The 22,800-nt window shown below is 38.8% G+C and overlaps 1 protein-coding gene across 1 annotated transcript in view; it reads left to right on the top strand.

Annotated features, from left to right (window-relative positions):
- LOC310929584 (receptor-type tyrosine-protein phosphatase gamma-like) overlaps nt 1–22,800 on the top strand; it is a gene marked incomplete at its 5' end in the record, with an annotated part of 392,250 nt that overhangs the window by 303,562 nt on the left and 65,888 nt on the right. The window contains one exon of the mRNA XM_083892388.1: nt 15,962–16,119. Within this exon, the coding sequence (XP_083748514.1) occupies nt 15,962–16,119 (158 nt within the window). The remainder of the gene's footprint in view (nt 1–15,961; nt 16,120–22,800) is intronic.

Raw genomic sequence — 22,800 nt, forward strand, 5'->3', positions numbered from 1 at the left:
CTATCTATAAAACATAGGAGCAGCACTGCTGTGTCATGAGACAAGTATGATGCTCATCATATTATGAGTTGGTAAAATATCCAAACTCAAGGGTGTTTATTAAAAGCACAATTTCCACACAGAGAGTAACAGGTACAAGATACGACTTATCTTGTGCCTGTTACTCTCTGTGTGGAAATTGGATTCCAGGATTTCTGGATTTCTAAAGTTCCTGGAGCCGAATGCAGTTCTACTTTTGTCGTACTAGCGTCAATTAGTAATATCATGGGTTTTTAGAATAAGGGAAATGATGAAAATCAAACCTAAGCTACAGTAAAGTAAGCCTGTTGTGCGAACACGGCCAGAGTTTAAGAGGAATTCATACAGCATTAGAAAAACACATGGTTTCTGGTGAGCAGCATGGTTTCTACTTGAGGCTGTGAAGCAGATTAGATTCTGGTCTCTGCTCAGACAGTGAATTATGCAAGAAAGCACAAATATAAGTGGGACATCAGTGGGATAATCACATGATGTATAATATTTTATTAAACTGTATTTGTACGGTACTCCAGCTTTGTTTTTATGTCAAAAAAGTCTTTGCATCAGACTTCTTGCATCATTTAGTGCCTCAACAAAAGTATTTTCACACAATAAATTAGGACTTTAGGGATGATTCTTTTTCTTCTTCTCATAACAAATCAGAGGGTTTTTTACAAGGTTTTTTTTTCTCTCTCTTTTTGTTCACACTGCATGCCCTCAGTTAAAACCGGTTGTCTCGCACACTCAGCCCCGAAGATCATCCCTGTCATGATAAAAACATTTGTCCTAAAGCGATGTTCTTGCTACCCCGACCCACCCACCTCTCAGGGCTCTGCTCGCCTCACAACTAACAGAACAGCTTCAGAGTGAATATTCAGAGATTCCGCATATACAAATAAAACTTTGATAAAACCTCGCTGCATGATACTTGCACTTTATCTCCTGATCAGCTGTCTTGGAAAAACATGTCCTGCCTCCATAATTCATCTAACACAAAGACTACTCAAGTTCAATCAAGGCCGCACTCCTATCCCTCCCACAGGAAGGGGTGGCTGGTTAATTTTTCCCTGTCTCCACTAGAGCTACTCTACTAAGCAGCGGGTGGTTAAATTTTTCACAGCACTCTCTCTCCTCTTGTTGCCTGACTTGTCTGGCAGACATGTACGAAAGGGCTGACTCTACTGTCTTTGTACCTCATGCCTTGTTGCATTTTACATGAAATCTCGCCGGGAACAAATGACCTCTGACCAGCAAGCCAGTGAGTGGCTTCTTGCCATCCATGTGAAATCAGCCCAGTATATATATATATATATATGAAGCCCAACCTGATTTGCATAGCAGACTTATGAAAGGCTTTGGAAGCGAAGAGAAGATCCCACCGTCTTTGAACAGTGTGCAGGGGCTTTTGGGAGGCAGATGCAACAACTGATAATGATGCTGTGGGATGATGTGAAAGATGAGAAATGGCAAGTGAGGAGGAGAAGGAGGAGGAAGAGGAGCACAGTGATCACTATGCTATTCATTTGAATTTTCTAATTTCTAACACACGTTTGGAAAAAAAAAAATCACAGGAGTTACATGTTAAGTGAAAGCGGAAATAAAATACCTTACATTGTTTTCTGCTGCCAAGGCGGGACTAGAAAGCTGGGCAGCAATAAAACCTTATTTACAAGCTTCATATATCTACAGCAAACAACATTGTGTGACTATTGGACTGTGCTGTTGTATTCAAAAATAAAGATATGAGTCACACCCAGCTGTGTGAGTCATACTGTACATTTATAATATATATAGAAATATATAGAAAAATATATACAACATATTTTGAAATCATAATGTTATTTAGCATCTCTGGTGCTATGCTACTCTTAAATCAATTGTTTTGATATTATGAAAATGCCTCCTCAGTTATCACATGATACAATGCTCTTCATTGTCTCCTTTGGGAAATTTATTTTGGTCTCAGTGGTGCATCTCACATCACAATCAATAAATACAATAAAAGCAACGTACCCTATATCATCATTAATTGATATATACAAAAGGGAGAGAAAGAAGGTGGCCACCAATATTGGAGATGGCCGCGTATACTGCACTTGTTCCCAAATTGCACAGACCACACTTTAGTTATTACTGTTTTGGGTATAGTTAAAGACGGGTCAGAACATGATGAAACAAAATAAGTAGCTAGTTTGATTGTGATCGAAGAAAAAAATGGGGCACAGTTTGGTAATGATACAGATTTACAGATACAGATGTGACTCGGAACTTTTTAAATTTGGACAATCCTGGACAAACTGAACACTGCACTGGATCCACATCAGGTAGATGTGAAGGAGAGTTCCCTTCAATTCAGTCATCATCAGCAGTGCAGATAAACTGAAGTAGACAGAAACTAGTAACATAATGTCTCTTCTTCGAACTCCAATACAAGTGCTACAGGGTCGACACACCTCCTTAAATCAGGGGAAAACCACCATGAGCCATGTACGCCCTTTAAAAATTAATTGCCAATCAGGGTCACACAGTGCCAAGTCAGCGGAGACTGCATGCAGTGAGTAAAATAGTGAATTAATGGACTTGTAATTTGTGCCTGCAAGGAGGAAGGGCTTCATTTAACGACTGTGACATGAGAGCAGCAGGAGCACTGACACCCGAGTAGATAAACAGAGCAAATCACACGGCGTTGCTACGAAGCGGTGAGCAAGTACACGGCTAAATGCTACACTTCAACAATAGCAACCCCACTTTCTCTTTGTGCATGCACTGCACTATACTGAGCATTCAGGACCTAAATATTCCACAGTCCATCGACATGCAGTGTGCCAGTCTACTCTGCATGTATTTATCTTTCTCCTCCAGCTCAGGAGACAGTTAGAAACTTAAGCACATTCACAGACAAACTCAGTTTCTCATCAGGGCAAAATGGAGTCAGTTTCTCCCCATCTCAGGTCAGAGACCGACAAGAGTCAGACATTTTGATTTATTATTAATATCCAAAAATCCTTTGCCTGGTCATTCGAAATGTCATGAGTTGTGCTGCTTCTGTTCAGAAGTGTATTCCTCTAATGTTTGGGTGTCATTTACCACAATGAATCCTGGGACACAAACCTGCTGGGATGGATAGTTTCCCCATGATCAATAAAGCAAACCCGTTGCTTATATATCTTTTAATTGATTCATTTCAAACTGGATTTCTCTATTTTACACAGATCATAACTTCTTCAATCTAAGGGGCTATAGTTAGAGTATACTTTTTTTTTCTAGTGTCTGATGACAAGGAAGATTTAAGTGTTGGCATGAGGCCTTAAATAGTCCTCTAAAGAACAATTTGGTGGCAGAAGAGGAAATGAGCTCTGAGCTTGGATTTAATAAGGAATTGAATGCAATTTTATGAAGATTATAAAATTATTTCTCAACCACAGATTACATGTTGTAAACGTCTCTTTCTGGTTATTTTCCTGATCATATAGTATTTCCATGCTGGTTGCCCGACATGCTCGATATAACAAGACTTGTAATCAGACTTATATAAAGCAAAGCTGAGCTTATTCCCAACGCTTAACAAATCCACCTGAAGTTGATATATGATCATTTGAAAGCTATTTCTCCGTCAACCTCCTTCCTGAAGTTAATCATTACTCCAACTTACAAAACAAACATAAAAGCGTGCATGGAAATAATTAATCCATTCAATCCAAAATGTCTTTTTCAAGTATATTGGTGACAGTAAAACATGACACTCACATCTTGCGGAATATGAACATAAATTTTAAATATCTCAACTTCTGACAAATATTTCATATTTGTCAGAAGTTGAGATATTTAAAATTGGCTGTATTATAGTGTAAAATATATTGTAATGTGAAGCATTATTTATGCACATAAGCTATGGTGGAAAAACACAATTAAGAAGAGGCAAACTTAAAAAAAAAGTCCTAATAAAATCCACACAATGAATCTCAGCATTTACCATCTGTTGATTAGACTGTAGAGGGAGTCATTAGTGCCATGTTTTGCAGTAAAAATCCACTTATCGCTGCAAAATACAAAGTTCTCATCCATGCAAAAAAAAAAAATGCCACCTCATTTTGTGTGCAAATGAAGCAATCTAACTGCAGTGCGGATAAACGAGTCCCTGCTTCTTTTGTTCTCCAAATTACCATAACATACCAGGAGTTTGAAGTGAAACGTGTCATCTTTTAAATAAACGATGTGTGTCACTGGCCCTCCAAAACCGCAAAAACGATCCATACTGCAGCGCTGTTTTTAAGAGGTTTAGAAATAAAGGAAACCATTTTTTACACTATTTCATCAGAGATCCTTAATGATGCTCATGGAAACCCCGGTGACAAACATCAAATGCAGTTTGACACTCATCGTTAATAATGGGCTGTGTAGGAGAACGCTTGCAACTGAAATGAACGTGCATCACAGGCTCATGGAAATGAAATATAAAAAAGTCTAAGCACTGAACCAGTGTAAAACTACTGCTACCTGTTTGATCTGTGAAATTAGAAACTCGCTCGTGTTAGTCATGTCATTTTGATATGTAGAACTATTGACAAAACAAAAGAGGATATTTGTTATGACAGTTCCCATCTATAATCCATTCAGCTCAACATGAAAATTAAAAAAATACATATATTGTAACAATGTCATTGCCTTTCAGCCATTTGTTGAATACACAGATGCATACTAATATATTTATATATATATTGCACTGATTCATAGCACACTGTAAACCCGAATAAGTTTGGAATACTCAAAACTTTTGTGGAAACCAATTACCTCAAAGTTTTTGAGTAAGTTAAGTTAGAATATTTAAACTTGGAGTACTTATATTTTTTAAATAATTTACACTCAAATATAACATTATTTGTGAGTGTATAGTACTTAAAACATTTGTTTTAATTTGTATACATTTTTAATTTCTTTGTACTTACTTGTTCTGATGCTATGGTACTTAATTAAACTCAAAAAATATACTTTTTAGTAACCAAAAAGATAATTTTACACAGCTCATAAATTAGTATTTTTTTAGGTTCAGAATACTCAAATAAACTTCTTCACACAACAAATGTAGAATATTTCAGTGTTTTTATTCAAATGTATTTTACTCCAAACCACTTTGGACACAACAACAGAATTGTAAGCATACAAACATCTGTATGGGTGTGTGCATAAATCTGTGCAAACATGCATTAAACGTGCAAGAACAAGAGCACAATATAAAAAGTATGGCATCTTAAAATCGTTTATCCATGGCCATTAAACTTCCAAATTACGCTATAAAAGATTTGAATTTTGATTAAACAATAAGGATACCAAAAAATAAAGACATCAAGTCTATACCATTTGTAAACAGGCCAACAAATGCACAATCTGAAAATGTAAACCTTGCATATCATGAAAGAGAACATTAAACATATATATCCACACAAACATTATATAAAAACAGGTTTGTATGGTTATGTGTAAATCACTACAAATATTTGTATCCAAGTGATAAAAGCATTGGGAACTTGTGCTCAGTGTAAAGGTATGGCCTTTCAAAACAGCATCTTATTTTACATCTATGGCCATTCTATTTCAAAAAGATAACTTAAGGAAATAAATAATTTTAAATGAATAAAAAATAAATTAAATTACATTAATAATGAAAAAGTAAATATGTCAAGATAAGTGCACATAAATAAAAAATACATTAATAACCAAAAAGGAATTTGAAAAGATATAAAAATCTATGCCTACATAGAGGCCAACAAAAACTTGTTTTTTTTCTGTATCTAAACGATTGAAAGACCCTTTTGGTCCATCGTGGTTTTCCTGCACTCACCCTGGTGCACTTTGGGAAGTCGATGTGTATCCACACACCGAGACACACAGAGACACACACACACACACAGAGACACAGAGACACACACACAGAGACAGAGACAGAGACACACACACAGACACACAGACACACAGAGAAGCGCAAACACAGCTTTAAACCTCATTTTCATTTCAACAACAAACATGCTGTCAAATCCACAACTTCTACATTGTCATTAGCAGGTCATTTTTCAAACGGGCCAAAGAAGGTTTGAGTGGTGCACCATCATCCAACCCCATGAGTACCTTCTGAATGAAGGTGAACGTGTTAACAAGCTTCTTTGGGTAGTCCAGATGCAAAGCATAAACCAGCCCAAACAGTAACACATATGCATCGGCAAACGTGGCAATGTCCATCATAACGAACTCATCTTCAACCACAATGGCTGTGCTTACAGGACTGAAGTGAACTGGAGATGTACTTCTCTCTGTGACCACCGTGAGAATACCAACAGGAGTGTCACTGATGTCTGGTTCCTCAGATTCCTCACTCTGGAAAATGCAAATAGAGAATTCAAATATGGTTAGCTTGAATGAATCAGACAACTGAATTTTTTGCAACAGGTCAATATTTCTTGTCGAGTTATCATTACTCAGCAAGAACATGGATAGGTATTTCACAATAGTCATAATGCAAAAGTTCACTGGTAAGTATTTCTGAACACTTTTCTACAGCTGCCCACTCAACAATTAAGTATTTAACATTTTGAGAAATCCTTGGGACCTCTGCTGGGGGTGGCATCTTAACTTGTGTATGTGTGTCAGAGAGACAAAGAAACATAGGAGTGTGTATGTGATGGTGAGAGAAAGAAGTCTTAGGGCCATAATTGCAACACCAAGGCACTTCAAAATAGTTCCAATGGTAAAAGGTGATTAGTGATGACATCTTTTATATAAATATATAGACTTACGTTCCAAGTCTTGAAAAACTGTTTGTCCTCCTCCCGCAGGTATACTGAGAGAGCACGAAGGGCTACAGTGCGTTTCATGTTGATATCATGCACATCCTGGGTGGATAAACAGAAACGCATGAGAAAAAACCAGGGGCCCTTTGCTGCCGACATGACTTACTGTGCAAAATATGTACATACAGGATAACTAATTGAGAACGAGTTAAAAGTGAAGGACTGCCCCATGTATAGCAGTAGTATATAGTAATGATAGTGGTAGTAAATACTGACAAACCTGGGAGCCAGCTGTTCCATGTGGATAGAATTTGGACTTTTTTTCAACTCACCTCAATTTCATAATACTGTAGGATGTCTCGCAGTGCTTCTGCCACACTTCCGGTACGAGCTGCCTTCTGTCTATAAAGTCCGATGAGCTGCGGACTGCGCCGATCTAGTTCAGCATAAAACTGGTTCCGCAAATTTACGTTGGTGATCCTGTGGAACTCAGCACAGACCTACAAAATGACAATGACACACAAAGTATATGAAAAACACCAGTGAGTAAAACACCAAAGAGATATACCTCATAGTCACATTTGACGGGTGTACTATCCTTTTAAAATGAATAGCCAGTACAAAAAAAGACAGTTGAAGATTAGCAGACACTATGAGTCCGTTTTGTTTTGGTTATTATTATTTTTTTACCTGTGACTGGACCTGAAGGGCAGGCCATCTCTCCAGAAAGTCCTTCACCAATGGGTCTCCCTGAACAATTTCCTGACGACGAAGTGCAAAGGTCGTCTGCATGAGTTTCTCTATTGATTGTAGGTTTCTGTCGGCTCTATCCAATTCAGCTTTCATCTGTATTCTCATTTCCTCCAAACTGTCCGTGTTTTGTCCTCTTGGGAAGTTTGGAAGAAAGTTCACTTCAGCCCTTCTGGCTTTTTTAATGTTCGAGTGGGGATGTGCTTTCTCTGGATTATTCCTGCTTCTTTTCCCTGTATTTACGGACACCTCCTTGCATCCAGATCTTGCCAGTACGGTACGGTAATTTCCCATTTTAAATTTCAGGCTAATTTTCCATCCGTACCACCCACTTGCACTCCCCGGCTCTTTCAGACATGGGTGAGCGTTAACCAGGGCTTCAGCTGCCATGCCTACATCCCTGTCGCTTGGGTATGGTTTAAAAGAGTACATTAAGGAGGCCATACTCTGTAGAATGTTGTGTTTTTGTGCTCTGTTTAATTTTAGACTATTTCCAGAGCTCTCAAAAACACTGTTCCCCTCTTGCAAGACATGTTCAACTTCATATGAAAAAGTTGGGACAGGGAAAACATCAGGCCATGTTTTTTGCCGTTGACTTGCAGGCACATGAGGCAGGATATCCGTGTCCGAACTACTACATGAACTTTGATCACCTTCTGATCTAACAACACGAAGCGTGCTTTTCTCTGGCAGGTCTTGTACGTCAACCAAACAGCAGAGCTCTCCTCCGAAGTCCGGATCCTCATACTGTAACTCGAATTCAAAGTCCAGCCTTGGCTTAACTTTCTCTTTCAAGATGCCAATGAGCTCATCAACTGATGTTGGCCTCTCATTCAAAGTCACTTTCACAGCCACATCAGTGGCTATGTAGACCCGAAGAAGGTACTTTTGGGGCATGGCATCAGCTGAAACATCAAGAGAGAGAACAGTTATCAAATTTGGTAGGTAATGAAACAACATAACTTAGTCTGAAAAATAATATTTACACATTCATTCACACAATCAAAAACATGAAAATGAATAATAATTTAGATATTTGATTTAGATAAAACATTACTTTCATCTTAAAATCAACTCAATATTCAGCTGCTTTGTAGTTTGAGCACAAGGTATAAATTACTTTCTGTGCAGCTGTATGAAGCGCTTTGGTGTCAACAGAAGTTGTCCTTCAACATGGTACGCAGAGAGTGGTGAGCTGTCATTAAGCTCTAATATGTTGTTGACAGTTAAATTTCCAGGGTAAAGTTTGTACGATCGCAAGTGTTCAATGTAACATGACTTGTGTTCCCTGCATAGAAACATTACATCACTGTCAACAAGTAGGATCTGCTCAATCCTGCTAAACTGAGGCAGTCCTCCCTCTTGTCCCACAGATACAAACCTCCCAACATCATACATGGTGCCATCCAAAGTGATATTTGACGTGCTGTATATCATACTGCTGTCTGTTTTTTGTCTAATGTACTGTTTTGCAACATCTGGAAGCACTGAGACCAAGACTGAAGAGACATTTGATGCCTGCTGGTGTGGTTTAAAAAATGAGGGTGCACTGAGGTAGTATGCTACCATGTGCTGATGCCGTGTTGCTAGGGTTTTCAACACATTCTTAAAGTTTTGTGTATCGTGTATTACACGCTTGAAAAACCTATGCTTTCCTTCGAATCTCATAGTCCACAAATGAACAAGCGGTCCAAAACAACGAATCAGATTTGGGTAGTGCTCTAAATAGTGATGCTTAGGGCGCAGTCTGAACTCAGGGAAAACCTCCTGAAGCATTCGTCTGTGATCCTGAATCTTGGTCTTCAAATACTCAATAGATTCATCATCAAATGTTGGGGACAGGACTAGTTCAACGATATCCTTTAAATCCATCAATATAGTCCAAGCCCTATCTCCATCAGGAACTGTCTGGCCTATCATCAATGGCAGTAGTCGTAACAGTGTGCTGTTTTCGTGACCATTACCACCAATTGACCGCTTTCTGGCAAAGGTCTTTGAAATTGGCCGTGGTCTGTTAACTTTATCCGAGTTTTCGTATGGGAATGACATGATTTTTCTGTTTAGCCCCTCAAGAGTAAAGTATTTAAGCCTTATCATCTCCTGAATGCAGAGGGCCAACTCTACTGGCACAATGCCCTCAAATAGGTCATGCAAAATATCAGGTGGGAAGCCAGTGGTTGTGTGAAAATGCTGTAAACTCTCATTCAAGACACAATCCCCTTTGACACCAACTGCACTGTGACTCTCATCCCCTTGCATAACAGCCAGCAAATTACGGTCATGACTGGCTTTGGTCCTCAGACAAAATTCACCGTCTCCAACTTCATGAGACTGAATCTGGTCTCGTGTGGCATTGCAAAAACGACAAATGTGTCCTGCACGGAAGGATTGCATGAAGCCTGCTAATGCGTGTGCTGCTAGGTTGTCAGACACAACACAAAGAACAGTACCTTGAATTGACTGGCCAAGAGACTCGATAAATACACCGTCTTGTTCAAGAGTACAAAGGTCTTGTAACAGAGGACGGAGAACTGTTTTGTATCCATACTTCTGGACATCAGGGACTTTACAAATTGCTGCTAGCTGAATAACATGCAGCGCTGATCTGTATTTAAGTGGTAGATCTGCAAGCACCCAGTAAACTGAACACAGTTTGTGTATTTTTCTTGAAGTGCCTAAAGGATTGGCAATTTCAATATCATCAATGTACAATAAAATTGGCAGTGAGAGTTCCAAGGAAGACAACAAACTATTATTTTGAAAATATGAACCATCTTGGTGGCTTGCGTAATAGCCTTTTTGTGACATCTTTGTTTCCTTAATTCTTTCCAGGATGTCTGTGTGTTTAAACATTTCCTGGATCACCTGGAGAATAGGGACATAGGCTACTCTGCATCCAGGCTGCAACTCGTACTGCACTGGCTTCACAACAGGGAAATTTTTCTCAACAAATGTTTTTCTTCGTTTTTTGGTAGACATCTCCTCCCCTTTAGTTGTGGCACTGACAAAAACATTTGTGTTCATAACCTCATTTACTAAATCATTCAGGGTAGCTTCAGCAATAGAGATATCATGCCTCTGTAGTGTCTCTTTTACAGTATCCCTGATGAGAGGCTCAGACAAGGAAAATATCTGACTGAGATGATCGACTATTTCCTGAGTTGCCATGTCAGAAACGTGGAGAACAGTTTGCATCTTGAGGAATAATGAGGAGAGATTATGGCGCAACTGGGCTCTCAGCTGGCTGGAGTCACTTACACTGTCGTCCTCAGGATTATTAAATGTGTCTGCATGCTGGGATAGGGAAATATCTTCACAATCAAGTTCAGCAGCATTTACAGTAGCATTTTCTGTTGAAACTATCTCATCACAAAAGTCTGAACTATTTGCATGTACCCTACTTTTGTGCGTATTAAAAGAAGAATACACATTTGTGCTGTAATTACAGTTTTTAAATGGGCATGTTATTGTCTCACGTTTTTTTAAATGGCCTCTTAAATGAGTGAACAATGTTTCTTGTGAGAAGGGCTGTTTCAAGTTACAGACAGAACAGGTAAAAGCTGCCCTTTCTGCTTGTGCTCCGTCACTTGCACTCGGCCTACACACATCTCTGTGAAACCGTGACAAATGAATTTTCAATGCATTAAAGGACAGAAATGTACAAATACAAGAGTCATGGAGACATGGTAGAGGGCTAACTCTAGAATAATGGCTGTGTTTCAAGCGATAGTGCCGGAATAACTGTGCCCGGGTGTCTGCAGACATAGTACACAATTTGCACTTCCACTCCATTACTCATACAAAAGTTGTCTTCAGTGTCTTTCTTTCAAGATCAATTTTTACCATAGAGGTTCTGTGCCATTCACTGCTCTTCACTTGTCTCAGGTGTTTGATCCTGTGGGATGACATAAAATAGTACTCTGTCACCTCTCAAATAATGCAGTCCAAATTTCTAAATAGAATATTTTAGCTAAAAAATACATTAAGTAATTTATACATTTTAAAACACAGATTGTGAACCCTAACCAGTCTTTGTTAAATGCTGTGGACTAAGCTATTTTTCTGATGAAAAAGACTAAACAACTGTGCAACATATATAGCCTAGCCTTTATTATAGTTTATTTTATAGTTTACAATTAGGGATGACATTTGCCTTCGTAGTAATTTATTTTATCCCTTTAAACATAGAAAACTGCATTATCGGCCTCACCAAAAAACACAGTTAAAGAAAAGACAATTATCATCAACACAGTTAATGGATACACCTTTATATTAAAAATGAACATAAATATTACCTTGTTTGCCAAGGATGACTTGTGCTGGGTACCAACTTCAGTCTACAGGGAAAGACAATTATTTAGTCACCACTCGTGTCTCGGTCCCTCACACTCACTCACTATCTCTCTCTCTCTCACACACACACACACACACACACACACACACACAACCATAAGTGCTGGCACGTGAGAAACAAGTAACAGGAATATTGCTTTTTTCTCAAAACGTGACGTTATCTGCGGTTTTGTGGGATGTACAATAGCCTGAATAGTTTAACATTCGTCTGCTCCAATTATACACAAACGAGCAGCCTCCCCCCTTTGAGGTTTACCAGACCATACCGGCTAATTCTCAACCAAATGTTAACATTACCAGCACAAACACATGTATAAAGAAAAAAAACCCGTCGACTGAAAATATATATCGTAGTTATGATTATTGCACTCAACACGTCCTCACCAAAGACCGGTAACTGTGACCGCGTGTTACGGTGAATGTTTACAAAAAAAAACGCAGACAAACACAAACTACGATTTCGTTGTGGCATTTATGCAATTTAACAACATGCAGGCGAGTTTTAGAAGAATTAACCCCCATACTTACAAGTTTTCTTAACTTCAGCAACCGTTGCAGTCCCCTCGCTTCAGGACCGCCATGTTGGTTTGATTTTGCCTCGTTCGGTCCCGCCAACGTAGTGACGCACTGACGTCATTACGTTGCACGCATCCGAGCATTCAAAGGTTTTGAGTAAGATAGTGATGCTCACTCAGACAAAAAAAGTAGCACGAAATTATAACTACATTCCTCGTTAGGAACACTTAGTAATTTAAAGTTGGGTTGACTTTATAGCGGATTTTGATTGCTGTTTTCACAATACTTTTGAGTTAGTAGTAGTCTTCGGGTTTACAGTGCACTACTAATAAGACATTATGATGTTTGCCGATCTGGAATTCATTGAATGGTCATTTCATGACAATGTAATTTAGCAATTGATGGATGGTGCTCCCATATAATAAATGGGACAAATCATGCCACTCTTTATTACATGATGTATGGGAGGAAGGGGCACGACACTTGTACTCGACCACCTTCGTCATGCTTTCGTGAGTGTTCTTCTCAGGTGGCACTGAAATTTGTAAAATCTGGAGAAAACAAACGTGTGTTTCAAAGAGTTGTTGTTACGTGAAGACATCATGGTTTCTATAACGGTTTCATCGCAAATATTTCAAATTCTTTGGATCCCCGCAACAAATTGGATCAAGACAATAGTGCTATGGCAGCATTCGAGATCAATACTGGCACCATATACTGTCACGCACACTCAAAGTCCTTGGGTGACTCTGTGCTGAACACGTGTGTGATTTTCCTTCACTGAGGAATGAAATATTAAGACTTGACTGAGGACACAGAGGGACGATTAAACCAACGGACAGCTGTTCTGATGCCTTGCCGGAGGCTTGGAGCTTAAAATACTTGCTGCGCAAGAACTAATGTTCACTTCTTTGGGCCCTTCTGCACCCTCACTGCTGCCAAAGAGGACCCGCACACCGATGCTGTCGCACAATCCACCCTACTGCATTAAATTGCCTCCTCTTTTAAGCTCTGTTTGCTTGCATGTGGCATCAAGAGCATACGTGAGTGAGATGCATTTGTTTTCCCCCCCTCGTGCGTTTCCTCAGCTTTGAGCTTTGGAAGTGAGACATGTCTGTGAAAGTGTGTGTTCAGTAGATACTTGAGAGCTACTGATTCTGATGTATGAATTTTGAGGAAGGCCCACGTCATCATTTTCCATTCCCCAAGTACACTCTCGCCAACCCCCCACCCTCCTCTCACTGACTGCTGCTGTATTGCATGGATTCCTTGGAAGTTTGCTTTGGGGAAGGCAGAGGGAGACAGACCATGTGAGTGGAATGGCAAAGAGGAAGGGGATTGTCTATTTTGCTGATAAAGACATTGTGTCCCTCTTAAGTAACCTTCCCCTGCTGCATGCATTTGAATTACAGACACCCGTCCATTCTCTTTAACACTTTATTTTTAATGTATTCCTTACATGTTTTTTTGAAATATTCAAATGCCTCCTCCAAATTCTCCCTTTCTTCTCATCTTTTCTCATAATCTTTTTTTTTCCCCACACTTCTCCCATTGCTTGACAGTTCACTTCTGTCCTCTCTTCTGTCACTTTTGCACTCACACTTCTCTCTTCGCTTCATCCTTTTCATCAACCTTTTCTTTCCACAATTGTACCAAAGAAGATTAGTCGTGAGCTATTAAGGTGATGATTAAATTACGGATGAAATATTTATTGACCTTTAGAACATTTTGAAGAGATAAAGCCTTTTTTCATTGCCTTTTGCTGAGCGGTATTGCACCTTTTATTTTTTTATAGACCAGAATAGATTTTGGTAAAAAGTAAAAGTAAAGTTTTCCTTAAGTCCTTTCCTCACCAATCAGAATGTGTATTGTTAATGATGTGACATAAAGATTTATCAAATTGGCAAATACCTACAGCCTGTTTAGAAAAAACAGGGCTTTCCATAAACTGGCTGACAGACTTCAGAAAGTGTTAATATTGAAGTTTGTAAACCAAGTGGACTCTCCTCTGAGCTCTTTTTGTTCTTTACTATGTATTTTCATCAAGTAAAATAAATGACTATCAACTCATTATTTTAAGACGCTAACTCCACTTTCTGGTCCTTGTAGTTTAATTGCTTAATTGCATTGCACTCAATGTGAATCGAGAGGGTGCGTGAAAATTCACCTCACAATTGTGTACTGTTTATTTGATGTTAATGGTGCAAAGACTTCAAACTGGTAATAATTCAAATTGATTGGGAACCACATCAGAAAAGTTGAACAATTTAACTTAAACCTGAAAAGACAGCAACAGTTTTATGTTAATTGTTGTTCCCATGCTGGCCTAGAAGAGAGGGGATTAATATCAATATCAAAAATAAAGCAGTCCAAAGATTTGTGTTCAAAGTGACTTTGTTTTGAAATGTTATTTTAGACTCATTTCATGTGAATCCAGGTGGTGTTTCTGATTTTCTAGATAACTCAGCTACAAGACACAGAGAAACAAACTGTGTATCTTGTATCTGTTTTTACGTAGCACTTCTCCCAAACACCATTCTAATTGCTTAACACCTCAGTTGTGCCATTAAGACACTGCTGATACAGCTATGAGGAGCAATTTAGGTTCAGGGTATTTGGCAGAGGAGCTGGGGATTGAGCCATTTCTAACTTTTGGTTTGAAGAAAACCCACAACCTGCTTACCTAACTTGACCCAAAGTGACTGTATATTTCTTCTTCATGACTATCACAGAAGGGCCACATGGTTGGTGTAGCGGTTAGCACTATTGTGTGTGTGGGTTTTCTCCTCCCACAGTCTAAAAACATGCAATATGGGGATTCGGTATATTGGACACTCTAAATTGACCATAGGTGTGAGAGTGAGGTTGAATTTGTGGCCCTGGGAAAAGGTAGAAAATGGATGGATGGACTATCACAGATGCAAAGTATAACTCTGTCAGAGAGAAATTCTCAAACTTGCACCGTCATGCAACTAAACAGCTCAGATCAGGTAACACTATTCTAACAATGCACCGTATGCTACTAATGTCTACCACAAACACAATACATTACATACAGGATTCTGTCTTGTGAGGCCAGAGGGAGCTCAAGGACAGCCAAATGGGGAAAAAAAAACGTGTGTTGCGTAAATAACATTATCATTTCTGTGTGATCTGTATTCTCAGTCGAAAAAGAATAATTTAAAAAGTCAACAGAGTTGAAGCCTCGGTTATCATTACATTACAGACCCGACTGTGTTCCATATCAGTGGTGATTTTTGTTCAGAGCAAACACTGTCGGTGAATCGTTCCACTGTGTCAACATTTGTGCTTGGCGATGTGATGCTGCAGGTGCTGTAGATGTTCTGCACAATTATGTCCGTCACTAGGGGGACGCTGAACACGGCCCGACACAATGCAAATGAAATCGATAGCATCCGCCTAAAGGCTGTGAAACAGTAGCACTTGGATCTGCTCCAGAAAGCCGTAGTTTCGAGAGAAACAGTGTTGTGTATTTCTTGTTGTATTGATTTTAACCCTTTGCTCCGCACTCTTTCATACAGAGAAAGAGACGTTTCTGGAGCCATTTGTGCTGAAGGACCTGCTGCCGTCTTCGCTAGGAAGTTACTATCGCTACACTGGCTCCCTTACCACACCGCCCTGCAGTAAGGTGGTGGAGTGGATCATCTTCAGCAAACCGATCTCCGTCTCATACAAACAGGTGACAAACACAGAGCACACACACACACACACACAATGCAATTGAATTATGAAATTTTCAAGAATTCAAGATTACCAACTTAAAGAAAAAAACATTCTTGACTCAAAATATTGTCACTCTTATGGCTTAAATGGCTTAATATTTGTCATTGTGATGATGCAATTGAATTATTGGATTATGGTCAGAAATTGAATACACAGCCCATAATTATGTTTCTATAAGATCACTTTAAAATAATAATACAAAAACGGTTTGTTTTGCTCATGCTTATTATGGCACAGCAGCGGCTCTGAGGAGACGTACCTGTGTCCATAATGGCACCTACTCTAGCTACTTTACAACAATCGCAAACATGTTTAGAACGCCTAGTATAGTGAGGGACATTATCCTGACATAACAGTTGGTTGTCTTCTAATCAGGACTTAACTGTGTTGCATTATTTCAGGATAACAGGCTCTTCCAAATATTATTCCATAGTTTTTTCCAGGATAAGTTTTTCTTGCCACTGCTGGAAACTAATCCTCTGAATATCTATAGTTCAGGCTGACTACAACAGAACAAATACAGTGAAATAAACTGCCCATGGACTGACCTGTACTACTTATTTTCAGGCTGGGTAATTTGAGCCGAACATAACAGGTTTTTATGTTTATATTCTGCACATTTAATGTTTATTACAAACCACGAAGAAGGAGCGTGAACTGTACTCTCTGACTTCTTGCTGCTCTCACATACCATGAACTGCATGACTGTTCTTTTGGAAGAAGAGTGACTCACATACTTTTATGTTTCCTAAAATATGTTTTTGCTCTTAGCAAAAAATTCCTGTAGCAGCCATTTGTGTTGCTCTGACGAGTGTGCTGTCTGTATGCTCCGAGTTTTCCTGACCTTCATTTTGTGAAGCAGCGTCCGTATACTTCATCTATGAACTCCGATCAACCAGTGTGTTAAAGGTTGACTTTCCTTTGCGAATGACAGCTCCCTCTTTTACAGCTATAACAAATCCTGGATTAAGGTCCAGTGTTAAAACTCAATGACATTTAATGGTGAGACTGCACAGGGCAACAATGAGGAGGATATAAATACTTTCAGAAGTCTCTCCACTCTGTCACTCTCACTCGACTGTTTCCTTCTTGTTCTTTATTGGTTCGTGCATCACATTTATGTGGGTAGAGCCTCTCCTTGTCATTTGTGTGGTAAACATTCACTTCAAAATAAAAAAAATTCAGGTCCAGGCTGCTATAGATAATGTCGCGGGTGCAAGAAGGCTGAACTTCTTCTGCCAATTAACCCTCCTTAATATAATTCACTGTAACCTGAATAACAGATATAAATAAGTGACTAAATTCACCAGACGGTATTTTATTTAATATCTTTGGCAGCTCCTTCATAAACTAGCATGGGCTGTCAAATTAAGAGCCATCTCTTGAAGTGCGAATTGTTTTTGAAAGGCTGTTTCCCTATATTTAACTTCTTAGTCTTAACATATAGAGTAAATATTTAATCACATAATACCTGGAGGCTTTTCTTCCCACTGAGAGTGAATCATGTCCATATATATTATACAATATAATCCTTATACATATTGGACAAGTGCACACTCATCTCCATGTTTTCCATTTAATATTCCTGAGTTGGTTTCAGTCTTTCAGTTTCCTGAGAGCCTAAGTGGATTGGAGCGTTTCTGCTGTTTGCTTTTCATTTGATGACCGAGCTTCATTGTCAGGATGACACTGCTGTGTGCACATGCTGTCAGCTGACACCACACCGTTTTCTCTGCCTGTCCATCACTGCATCTTAATGTTCTGTTTAACCTCTATTTTCTGCATATCCATTTCCCTTTCCAGTAGGGCGTCAGACACAGGTTTGCTCTGACATTCTGCTGATGTCGTGTGGGATTATTGCAGTAGCATCCATTAAAAAGTAAAATAAAATTATGTTTGTGAATTTGTGACTACATGCACGCTGCACCGTGTCTATGATGATGCAAAAATAATAATAATAATAATAATTAAAGAAAAATCTTCCTGCCATTTTAAACTCAGCACTGCCAAAAATGTCATCAATGCAAATGTATGAGTCGAGTTCACGTTCAGGTTGAACTTCACATGAAAGCTAGGGACAGAATTAATCAGCACTGTGAGCGACGCAGCTCATGGCAGGTTCACTGAAATTAATTAACTCAGCTGTTTGTGTAAAAGAACAAAACATTCCCAGGAATATAATACAGTCTTTGTTAAGTATCTATGACTTCAGATTATATTCTCTTATAAAAGCTTGTACACAGAGGAAAAAAAGTTGTTTCAAATATTGTGCCGGTACTCCTACACAGCCTTCATCACTTCATATTGTTTAACACTTCATTTATCCTTGTAAAAAAGTAAACTATTTGCTTTAGTATGACCATGGGAACACCATGAATGTGTGAATCCATGACATTTCATGAGAAGTGACCTATCTAGTATAATGTAAGCCACATTTATAAAAAAAAAAAATATTCAACTAAGTGCTGTAGCTCAACCAGTATGTTACTGCTGTGTGTGACATTCATTTGGTGACACTACATTGCAACAGGTGAGTTATTATACAGAAATGTAAATTTCACCAACATTATAGAGCACATTTATTCCAAAGTTATGGTCTGGTATAATCACCAGTAGACTATTAATGTGTCAAATTAAGTATGTGTGTATGTGTGTGTGTAAGCATATGAATCATGTTTATTAATATTCATGTTTCCCTGTGTTGCACCATGTACAGTATGTGAGAATGTCAAACATACACACACTGGTGTCCAGTTCAGAGGATTAGAATGAGGTGTTGTTTGTGTTTTGACTCTGCTTCACTCATGAAATTGTGAATAATCATTCCAACTTCATCTAAGTCAGTTGGACTCATCCCTTTCATCCCTGAATATACGCCATGATTTAGTGGAACCCGCCCTTTATGTCTGGCTAACTATAAACTCGCCATCATGTATTATCTCGGTGTGAGCATTTAACGGACAGTATAAATGAAAGTTTTGTTTTACTGAATAAGCTCCTTCAGTAAAAGTCAAGAAGGGATATTGCGTGAAAAGTTATATTCAGGTGTTTAGGAGCTACATGTGAATTATGAATACATCTTTTCCTAAGCAAGCTACAGCTCAGAGGTTTATGATATGTCACCTGGAGGCACGGCTCTGCTGATGAATGCCCATTAATAAACCCATGTGCTACTATCAGCACTGGGCCAAGTGCAGAAGAAAGTTCACTCCACTGAGCCACCAAACTGCTGCTGCTTATTGTTTATGCATTCACATAGTGTTGGGGGGCAGATAATCTCTATATACATACACATAATTAGGTCACTCTTCTTTTGTCTGAACAGGTACTGAACATTTTGCATCCATTTTATAACCACTTTTTTAAAGAGGTGAATATAAAAGCTGAAGAGTAATATGAATTAAATTACTAAATATATGATGCTGTTTTCGCCTCAGTCAGTGGTGCAGTAAATTAATGCCTGTGGCATTTTACTGCATTTAATTACCACAGACACAAATGTAGAATCAAAATAATGGTGGTGGAGGGAATAATCTGATGTTGAAGAGAAAGAGAAGTCCTTGCTGGAACTGCAAAAAATCACCATACATACATTTATAATATATGCAACTCCAACACACTAATTAGACATATTACCCCAGAGTTTTTGGATCAAGTGGTGGGGGAAGTGTGATACACAACAGGCCACTAATCCCCCAAATGAATCCGGAAGCACAGGAGTGGTCATACCAGATAGAGCGCTAACAGTTCCAGTGCTATGCTGTTCTCTGTCTACAGATAGAAAGTTAAGATCACAGTATAGCCACAGCAAAACTCCATTATTATTTTTTTATGATGTTATTTTTCTGTTATTTGTATGCTGCGTCCTATAGTATCAGTCCTGACTGAGGGAGCACTTGTGTGTATACACCAGCAGAGCAGGGCTCGGCGGAGGCGGCAAGTAATGTTTACCTCGTCAAACTGACAAAACAACCAGATTGTTTGAGCAGTAAAAGCACTTTTGAAACTTTTTGTGGAAGCTTATTTATGTACACAGTCATACCCCAATCTGTTTGCAGTTGTCTCAATTTACGAGCAAACTCTTGCAGTTGTCTCTATCTATGATTAACATAAAATGAATCACTTCCTGGTCAGGAATGATGGTGGTTGACACGAGATCTAAACAACAATATACTGGGAAATACAGGCTAATTTAGCATTCTGTGAAATTATTTTTCAAATGTTTCCAGTTGACTATAACTGAAACATCAGTGTGCAAAAACCTTATAAAACACCATCATCTCACTGAAAAAGCCGAACAACTGAAATAAGAGTCATCGTTTTAAACAGGACAGCATCTCCACTGCAGGGTCGTTGGATGGGGGTTAATGTTCCCCCTAAACAGCTCTTTGCAGTCCTGTCGAAGATGAGTGAGCCAAACATGCAAGTATTGGCTGCTTTATTTGACGTCAACAGACCAGGTCAATGGAATGAGGCACACACACAAGAGATGGAGGCGGAATGATTAGGGAGGCAGAGAGACAGAGATCCAAAGAGGATGTGATGGTCTTTGTGACGTCTTTGTGACACCAATTATACAGAATGAGGGAGAAAAGTTTTCTGGCCAATTATTTATCCACGTCTTTCTAATATTTGCATAGATCTTGGCAAATGTGTTTTTCAGAACACATTTTTACTTGACTGTGGTTTTGACCTTTGACAAACCACCTGACTGGAAATAAGTTACCAAGCTGACATCAGACTACAGTACTTTGAAATCAGATTCACAGGATATTATTCAGTTTATTCACATTATTGCTCAAAACGGAGCAACACACATCTGACTGGAGATGAAAAGAAACATGAATAATAATAATAATCTGATAAAACAAAGTTGTATTTTGTGATTACGGTATACACAGACGAAATATGATTTTGGACTCTGGTTTATAACAAACTATACTGCTACAAGGACCTTATCCAAGCTCACCCCAGTACATGAGTATTTTATCAGAATCATTCTAAACCCAATTTCTTATTTATATCCAATGTGCTCGTCTTTTTTTTTACCCAGATGGAAAAGCAAAAGAACACAGCAGGATTCATATTTGTGTGCTGTTAGTTTGAGATATACGCAACACAGGGAATCTTGTTTTCACATTATTCAACCAGCTATACTGTATACCCACATGGTTGTATGCAGCTGCTTTCCCCTTCACACACAAATACCAGATGAATTAGGAAAAAAAACAAAAATGTTATTCCGTTCCTTTCTGGCTGCCAAGGCTTAACTTTGTGTGTGATTGTAAAGATGTGTTACTGTATGTGGCTACATTTTGGTCTTTAATATCTAACAAGCCAGCTATGACATCAACTCTCTTGTACTATTTTTACGACTGTCCATTGTCAGTGTAGTTCAGTATTTTGTCTGGTGCCATGCTAGGCCTAGAACCCGGATGAATTGGCTAAGGGGGCCTTTGAAACAGTGTTGTTTTCGTCAACGATGACGATGACGAAATCTTTTCGTTGACGCCACTTTTTTTCATGACGATAACGAGACGGTGACGAGATACACATGGCTCTTTGATGACTAAAACATGACGGGACTTGTGAGAGTTTTCTGTTTGACGAGACGAGAATGGACGAAAATGTTAGTGGGTGGTCTGTCAGACGTTTAAAACGCATGACATGTCTGCTTATTGTGCGTGTCAATTTCCTAGTTAGGGTGTGGTGATCTCACATTCCAGAGCTTTTGTTGTTTTTTCGGCCAATCACCTGACGGTCACGGAGAAAGCACATGGCTACTTAGTATGCACTTACCCAGCTGCTGCTTCTGCAGTGTGTGTGTGTGTGTGTGTGTGTATGTGTTCACCGTTGAATGACGATGGATAAGGAATCCCACAGAAGGACTGAACTGTGGCTGTACTTCTTAACAAAGACAGAGGCCGACACTTATGTAAGTGGACTCGTTAGCATTTTAAGCTAGCGATCTTTATGCTAACGTGTTAGCAAACAACAAACAGATGGATTATTTAGCGGCAGAAAGAAAGCAGGACATGACAATACCTGGACACAGTAGTTAGTAGTAGTGGCTAAAGTTAGCTCTTGTTACGCTAACGTCAATTCATTATGTGTGTGTTGCTTTAGCAGCATGTTTAGCCATGTTTACATTCAGTGACGGTGTGGTCATCTCTTTGTGTGTAATAATAGCCAATCTGCAAACTCACAATGTGTTGCAGTGTGTTGAACTTATAGGTCTGCTGCTATTTTCACAAGTTATGTGCGACACTGCCCAACAACAATCTCCAATACTTATTGACCTAAATAAATTTGTTATAAGACTATAATTCTTTTTTCGACTAAAACTAGACTAAATCCTTTTCGAGTTTTTCGTCGACTAAAACTGGACTAAATCTATCACATATAGAAGTGACTAAAATATGACTAAAACTAATAAGCATTTTTGTCCAAAAGACTAAGACTAAGACTAAAATGCTATTGTTGCTGCGACGTCCAAAATGTCGAAAGTTAACATGAAAAAAAAAAAAAAAAAAAGTAATAAAATTGTATGGGTAATGGGGGCGGGACTAGATAAGCTTTGCTTCTCCCGCTGTCCCTTTCGGTCATGTGTATGAATATAAATGATGATGTATGCAGA

The sequence above is a fragment of the Microchirus variegatus genome, assembly GCF_963457635.1.
Source record: "Microchirus variegatus genome assembly, chromosome: 7".
NCBI lineage: Eukaryota > Metazoa > Chordata > Actinopteri > Pleuronectiformes > Soleidae > Microchirus > Microchirus variegatus.